At 39.8% G+C, this 8,810-nt stretch overlaps 1 protein-coding gene across 1 annotated transcript in view; it reads right to left on the minus strand.

Moving 5' to 3' along the window:
• The window catches only part of Bmp2k (BMP2 inducible kinase), a 133,776-nt gene extending 125,457 nt beyond the window's left edge, over positions 1-8,319 (minus strand). The window contains exon 1 of the mRNA XM_026403142.2: positions 7,581-8,319. Within this exon, the coding sequence (XP_026258927.1) occupies positions 7,581-7,746 (166 nt within the window). The 5' untranslated portion in view covers positions 7,747-8,319. The remainder of the gene's footprint in view (positions 1-7,580) is intronic.
• Positions 8,320-8,810: the final 491 nt, after the last annotated feature.

Consider the following 8,810-nt stretch of genomic DNA (forward strand, 5'->3'; position numbering starts at 1 on the left):
AAGTTCACATTGTACAATAAAAAATACACTGCTAATCCACTGTGAACTCAAATGTATGATAATCAAATATAATCTTTTCATTATGATCTTAATTCTAAAATGGTTTATTGCTACCTTTCCCTATCCCATGATTTTCTCTTATCAAAAGGAGCAATCAAAAGTAGTTACAAAGTAGGTCAAGGTGGCTGATAACATTGTTAAGCTTTCTATATCAATACTTCTTCCAGCAAAGTAAGGAGGTTTAAAATCTCCAAATACTATTATGGGGCTGGGGTTGTGGCTCAGTGGTAGAGCACTCACCTAGCACGTGCAAAGAGGCCATGGGTTCAAACCTCAGCACCACATAAAAATAAATAAATAAAATAAAGTTATTAAAAAATATATGATTATAGATTTGTCTTTCTAGTTTCATTAATTTTTACTTCATTTATTTTGAAATTGTTATTAGGGACAAACATTCAGGATTGTTATGCTTTCTTGAAGAAGTTACCCTATTATGGTTATGAAATGTTCCCCTTTAACTTTGAAAATACTTTTTCTTGAAATTTATTTTATAATAATAGCTGAAGTTCAGATTTCTCATGCTTACTTTCCTCATCTTTTGATTTTAACTTATTGGTGTATTAATATTTAAAGTGTAACGTATGTATAGACCATATAGTTATTACTTGCTTTTTACATGTTGAACATGTATACCTTTTAATTATAGTATCTAGTTCACTTATATTTAAATTAATTACTGATATTGTTGAAGAAAAAAAGGACACCTGACATGAAGGTCAGTGTAAAATTGGGTAAATGATAGGTTTGATGATGTAGCATTTCTGGAAAACAGGTAAAATAGTCCTGCTGTCAGGCTCAGAGAAAAAATAGTTGGAACACTTTGGTTGCAATTGCATTCTCTCATTTATCACATGGTACACAGTAATAGATTTATCTTATTGTTTGTAAATTTTTATTTTACAAATAAAAATTCTGTCATCCATTAAAAATAAAAAGGAGCTATTATAGACAAAATCATAGAACGCTAAAATGGAAAAATGTGCTACAAATTCATCTTTAACTACATTTTTTTTTTTCCTTGAAGAAACAGGTCAAAATATCACAATGTGAAGTAAGGGTAGAACAGGGACTAGCAGCTGCCCTGACTCCAAGTTTTGCGCTTTTGTTCTCCTGATAGTTGCCTCCAAGAAGGCACTGTTTCAAAGATAATAAAAAATGTTACAATAGGCAAACCAGTAATAACAATCATTTCATATTTTAAAATAATATGCATTGCAAAATGCCTCTCTAAAGACTATATCCCAAACTATTTTCCTAATGCTACTGGAATTCATCAAGACTAGGTGGGATAAACCAAAAATTCCAACTGTTAGCAAACATGTGCTGACTGATCTCATTCACAAAGAGAATACAGAGAATTTCCAATTAGCTAAGTACCCAATCATTTAGAACAGCCTGTCACTAATCAGTCCCTCTTAAAATAGTGGATAGATAAATGGTTCACCAGAAACATAGGAAATATAATGAAGAAATAAACAACCTCAACACTTTGGAGACAAAAATTTATGTCCAGACAACTAAATAAAATATGGCAACTTTGAAATCACTACTTAGGACTCTTAATTCCAACTTGAGGCCTTAATCATTGGATAGCCACCAAATGTACTGTGAGAAATACATACATAAATACATTCATACATTGAGTCTACACCTCAAATTTTGACCAAAAAAAAGATGGGAAATGGAAGAAAATCGAAATAATATACAAGCCTAGTTAAGAACATTATAGAAGATTCAGAATCAATCCTACCTTCTAGCATGATGCCCAATATTAACATCAAGGATCTTTTCTATTACTCCCTCCCCTACAGACTACTAGATAGAAGATACTAATAAAATCATTAATAAATGAATAATTCATTTTCATTATTTTTAAAATAAAGACAAACTTTTTAATCTGCTAAGCCTGAAAAAGTCAATATTAATGACAGTTAACTACAGCTAAAAATAAAGAAATTTGACAATGAAATCTAGTATCTTTATTGGAAATACATAATTTCCACTAAGTTTTTGAAATGCTGAAAATTGGAAATAATTGCTTCAGTGTTAGTGTTTGTCCTTGAATAAAACTGCCACCTCTAAAGAAATCAGTGGACAATCAAAAATTACATTCTAGGGGCTGGGGTTGTGGCTCAGTGGGAGAGTGCTTGCCTAGCCTGAGTGAAGCACTGAGTTCGATCCCCAGCACCACATATGAATAGATAAAATAAAGGTATTGTGTCCACTTACAACTAAAAAATAAATGTTAAACAAATGTTTTAAAAAATTACATAGCTACAAGTGTCCACAGGAAGAAGGAAGTGATCATAACTGGAGTTAGGGAGCAAGAGTTACAGAGGCAGAAGCAGACAGGCAACTATGAGATTTAGAGATGGAATAACAGGAAGTAGAAATAAAGAGATTGGAGTAGAATATTCATCTAGCAAACAACCAGAGGCAAGAAGGTCTGAGCATGGATAACTGAGAATGCCAGGCCAAAAAATGTGATCCAATAAGATGACTTCTCAGCAACACAACTGTTCACTCCCTCTACTTCTTGAAATAGTCTTAGTTTCCAGGTATCAGATCCTCATACCTCTCTGGCAGCTCTTTCTTAGGTCTTCTCCTGCTCTAATCAGTAGTTTTCAAGGTGTGATTCTGGGATCAGCAGCATCAGCACCACTGAGAAAGCTGGCAGAAATGCAAATGCTGGGCCTTCCCCAGACAAAATCAAACTTTGGAAGTCAGGCTCAACATTCTGGGTTTTATCAGATCCTCCGAAGGATTCTGAAGAACACTAAATGTTGAGACCAACACTCTACAGGAGATCTTCAGTGAGCACCTTCTCATTTTACACTGTCTCCCTACATCCATCCTCTCCCTGGTCTTTAAATAACAGTCAAATACTCACAAATTGAAGTACTTATCTCTAAACCCAGCCTTCATTGCTGAGCTTCATCCCCTATACCCAAGTTCCAATTTGACATTTCTTCCCAGATGTCTCAATTAAACATGGACTACTAGATAGTCTCCCAACACTCCCACCACCACCAAATCTGTTCATTGCTTATCTCAGCAAATAGTACCTCCATCCAAGAATTGCATAAGCAAGTCATTCTTGACACTTCCTACTAATGCACCAATGTCCAATCCACCTCCAGCATTTCATCCCCATTTCAACCACTTTCCATCTAGCAATCAGTATGACCATATGAAAATATAAATTGCATGTCACTGTCCCAATTTAAATTCTTCAATATCTTCCCATTGCAATTTAGGTAAAACCTAAACTCAAATAGCATACAAAATCCCTGACCCAGGTCACCTCTTCAACATTATCTTGGGTCTCTATTCTTCTTGATTCATTCATTGTAGTCCACAGCTCTGAGAATATTTCAGTTCCTGAAATACTTCTTCACAAAGAGTTTTTCCTTTTCACCATAAGCTCCAAACCACCCTTACCTTCATATCTCAAAACTTTTGTCTAAATCCTCTCATCCTTCAGGTTTCTGCAAAATGTTGAAAAAAGCTTGAGTTCCTAATCTAAATTGAATTAGTTGTTCTCTCATAAAACCCTAATTTCTCTTCAACTGTAACTACATTAATTGAATGATTTTTATTTGCTTGGTTTTAACATTTGTCTCCCACACTAGATTATAAAATTCATAAGGCCACTCTATAAGTAGCACCTAGCAGTGCATAAGGAAAAAGTTGTGGGTTAATAACGATTGTTGAGATTTCTGTAAAATCTTTCCCTCTGTCCTCTCTTGGGAGCATTAATTTAGAGATTACTGAGTAGCCACAGATGATTTTTGCAAATAGGATATATACTTACATCTACTGATTTCTATAGCAAAATCAGATGTTATATTTTACTACCTTCCTGTAAAATTAACAATGAGAATTGGTTAATCTTTAGCTTATATTTACTCACTCTAAACAGTTAACTAAGTTTTAGAGGCTCCAACTACTGACAGAACCAATAACCCCCATGATCACATCAGTAAGTCCTACCCTCCTCACCATATTCATAGTACCATTCCTATCTAAGCCTTATAACCTCACTATTAGATTATCTCTACCAGTTATCATTGGTCTCTCAGTCTTGACATTTTATTTTATTTAAGTCTATTTGTGCCAAGAATATTTAGGGGGGAAAAAAATGTACCCTACACAAATACTGACTCCTTTCCATTATCATTAAGGCCTTCTTATCATGATACATATGAACAAGCCAATCCCATGTCTTAATTAAAACCTGAAGGTTACATGCAATTACATGTGCTTGACAATTTGACTATTTCAAGCTAAAAGTGACATACAATTCTAATTCATTTCTAAAGCCCAAAGTTGGAGTTTACTCAAAATAGATTCTTGAAACTAAAACTATGAAAATGTCTATATCAGTCCTCTAAACTCTGAGCAAGAACTAAAAAGGTACAAATTTCAGCATTTTCAAATATACAGTATATACACTTGACTAGGAAGACAATATGATAGAAAATACATATTTTGGAGAGGAAACCACCCCAATAATTTAGCTATAACAAAATGAGTATGCCCCTAAAATCAGCTTTTTTTTAATTATATGTATAATTGATATGTGTATACACATATGTATAATAATAGTTAAACATCATAACTTGAGGATTCCATGTTTGCAAATCCCCCTACTTGATAAAATTTGTTTTAATGCCCATTATTCACAGCACTCTCCTGGTCATTTACAGACATATGCACAATGGTAAAAAACTGGAGTCTCCTGACTTACTTGTTCTTACTTCAACTCTCCTATTATAAAGAAGTGTCCTTTTCATGGTTAATTTAGTATCATGTTTTTCTCATTTTTTGCTATTTATTGATGATTTCACTGTTGCAAGTGGTCCTAAGCACAGGGCTAAAATAATGTCTACTGTGATGTCCCCAATAGAGAAATACTTGTTAATCATCCTCATTTAAGCATGAATTACAGCACTACTGGCAATGATTGTAATACTAATGAATCAATAATATATATTAAATAACATGTCTTTAAACAGAAACTCACATAAGGCAAGGTTTTATACTGATCAGTTGACAACAATGTTGTTAACAAAGGCTTACTAGATCATAACCCTGTTATTTTCCCCTAAAAGTAATAACTCACTATTCACTAATGCAGTGTTCATAGTAACTTCTGGAACATAACTAATTATGTATATATACAGAGAGAGAGAGAGAGATTTACTGAAAAGACACTGCAAAAGTCATTCTGAATAAGCTTCCTATGTTTGCAGTAACATAATGACATGGCATCTACTATGGCATCTACTATGTTCTAGTCCTGTTTAAACAACATTGACCCAAAGCAAAAAATGTAAAATCTACCAAGTTTGTATTTTGGTCTGTCTTAGCTTCTACTACCTTTTCCACTCGTGGTATACTTCTCCCCTAATCAGGTACTCTAAACTATAATGCTTTTTTGCAAGCACTTGGCCCAATTGACAAAAACCAGTCAACTACTTATTAATCATGCTTAAATGTGAACCAGACTTGTGCTTAAATATCTAACTCGTGGCCTTACTTGTTTGGAATGGAGAGGAGATATTTGGCCTTACTTGTTTGGAATGGAGAGGAGATATTAAGCATGTAAAGTAAGAACAAACCCATCCGGATCAAAAGTAAACTGAATATTCATAATTTCAGTTGGATGTGGCTAGAGAGATAAGAAATACACAAGGGAAAAAAGCCTAAGCCTTGGCTCTCTTTTAGGGAAGACAATGCAGGATCCCAGGAGCTGAGGTGTGAGCTGGGGAAGTTCCTCTTCCAAAAGGGTATCTTTAACCCTTGCTTCCCTCTAGCATTTGATTACTCATTTTTCAAAATGAGTAATGACAAATTTATAATAAAATTCAGTGGAACACTCTTAACAATGACATTAGTGCTTGAAAAGGTTTTTGTTTGTTTTTGTAGGTAAATGAAACTCTCCTTTTGAAAGTCATTTTTGTTTTCATTTTTCAAAACTACATATTTTAATTGAAAATGGGACAGGATATGCTTAGAGCAGTGATAAAAGTTACAAACAGAAATGTCAATACTTTCCACATACTAAATAAAAGAACTGTCTGGGATTTAGTGAGGAAGTGACTGTAACAATACTCAAGCTACATTTTAATTAAATATTAAAACAACTCAAAGACAGAAGTATGACACTGAGTTCATGGCCATGTGTTCTTAAATTGGGATGTAAATCCCAATCTAAACCAACACCTGAAATTCATGTGTAATAAAAAGCTAGGAAATTTTACAGCATAGTAAATATATCAAAACCAGTCACCATATACTTATTCTTTAGAGAAGCTAAGGATACTCCTCCTACCACCTCTTCAAGACTCGGCTAGGTTTATTATTTTTAGCAATGACTTTAGACATTCACCCCTGAATAATTCCATATTTCTTTCTGCCTAGAATATTTTATAGATAAAAATCTTAAGTGTTTCTCTTGCACTAATATACTCTTGTTTATGGCATATCAAAAAATAGAAGTGAAATCTCAATCTACTGTTTTCAAACTACATAAAGGTCTAACTCTAGTAAGTCTCCCAGAACCAAAACTACTCTTTCAGATTTCTTTTCTCTTAATCTTAGAACTTAAAAGGGCCATTTACTGAGAGAAATTATTTCTTATGAATTTTTAGGCATTTATTTTGTAGTATCATTTTGCAATTAAAAGTTCAAGGTCAACAAAGCATGCAATAAAAAAGAGAAAGTATTTTCTACAAGCCATTTATACCAGAAATACAAAACAGTGTTTTTTTAAAACAGTGTAAACTTTTTCTATAACTAGACTTCTACCTTTGTCCTAACTAGTTATAGATAATGAAGGATTCACCATAAAACTCCAAGAGTGAAAGTTAACCTACCAAAAAAAGTCACACTGGGAGGGCAGGAAAAGTACCTTGCCCGATGTAGAAGATTCTAAAGAACAAAGATAACAGGCTTCAAGTTTGCCTGCTCCCCAAAGCCACCTCTTAACTAAATTTGGGACAGAGTATCAACAGACACTGTATGTGTGTATAGTTTTTCAACTGATGACTGAGCAGAAGCAAATCCCAGGCTCAACCAGGGGCTGCAGGGTCCTATGCCCTGCATCGCGGGTGGAAGCTCCGATGAAGAGGCCAACGCATGACACCCGCCTGAGCCACAGCTGGCAAAGCAGAGCCTCAATCCTGCTCGATCTGACCCTCAATGAGTCACTGGCCCAATCATGACACCACATCATTTGCTAGGACGTCTTGTAGTTATTTCCTCACGTCAAGAAAAACAGAAAACGATTTAAACTAGTAATGAAAGAACGGCGCCCTAATCAGAGCTGCCAGCGGCTTTTCTCGCCGTTCTTAAGAACGAAAGCCCGAGTTACTCTCTAGGAGCCCTCTTGGCCCAGCAGAAGAGGCACAACAGGGAAGAAGAGTGGGTCGAGAGGGTGAGGACCCGGGAAGCCACCGCCACGCCCCAGCCCTCCCTCACCTGCCTGCCCGAACCTTCCCGGGCGCCCGTACCTTCAGCCAGCGACTCCTCCAGGGTGACCTGGTAGCGGCCGACTGAGAACACCCGGACACCCATGGACGAGCCGCCAGAGCCGCAGCCGGCCCCGGCCGCCCCGCCACCCGCTGCTCCGCCGCCGCCGCTTCCCTCCGACTTGGGCATCCGAGAGAACTTCTTCATGGTCCCGCTGGCGCGCTGGAGGGCACAGGGAAAGCGCAAGGGCGAGCGAGAGGGCGAGTCCCCGGCCCGGAGCGCGCCAGGCGTCCGCAAGGGGTCGCCGCCCTTCGCCCGTCCGAGCGTCCGAGCGTCCGAGCGTGCTGCGGGCCGCCAAGCCTCACATTCCGCGCGCCGCGAGCGCACAGCTCCGGCCCGCCGCCCGCTCCGCGGCTCCGCTGCAGCTGCCCGGCTCCCGCAGAGGGCGGTGGGGAGGGCGGAGACAGGGCGGGGCACAGGGGGGCGGGCCCGAGCGCTGGGGCGAGGACGACGCCTCCGCGAGCGCCCCGGGCGCCTTCGCCGCCTCACGGAATGCCCGAGCGCGAGCCCGGGAGGAGGGAGCGAAGGAGGGAGGGAGAGGGAAGGGGCGGGGCGGCCGGCCGCTCAGGGCAGTGGGCTGGACCGCGCTGCTGCACACCCTTAGGACCGCAGCCTGCCGCGCTGCCGCCGCCCAGCCCGACCCGTCCCGCCCGCCACTCGCAGCCGTTGGTGGCACAGGGCTGCTGACAACCGCTCACAGAGCCCGGGCGCCCCGCGCAGGCGCGCTACCGCGCGGCCGGAAGTGACGGTTCCGGCTCTTGTCACGTGGAGGAGGAACCGGGGACGTGATTGTGGGGGTTGGGGGTGAGAGCGAAGTCCGGGGTCCCGGTTTTGGGTCGCGCCAGGAGGGTTTGGGCCTGGTCTGTGAGGCCATACTCCAAGCAGAGAGATGGCCCAGGGACTGGTTCCCCCGCTGGCTCTGCGACGGGGCTGTGAATTCAGCCCGGCGTCGGTATGTCACTCTGGGGGTCCTAAAAATGCAGCCCACAACTTTACCCTCTCCAAGGAACTTCTTGCTTTATTTCTTAAGACAGTTTTCCAAACCTAATACCCTGAAGACCCGAAGCTTCTTCCGCTCGCCCACCTGAGCGTGGGAGGTGGGATCATTGGAAACTGGAGTGAATTCTAGTAACGCAACTTCTGAAGCCGCGGTGTTGTCGCACTGTAGCGGACGCTTGCGCTAGGAAGCATTTTGTAACTTATAAATTACT

Source organism: Urocitellus parryii, chromosome 10 (genome assembly GCF_045843805.1).
Source record: "Urocitellus parryii isolate mUroPar1 chromosome 10, mUroPar1.hap1, whole genome shotgun sequence".
Lineage (NCBI taxonomy): Eukaryota > Metazoa > Chordata > Mammalia > Rodentia > Sciuridae > Urocitellus > Urocitellus parryii.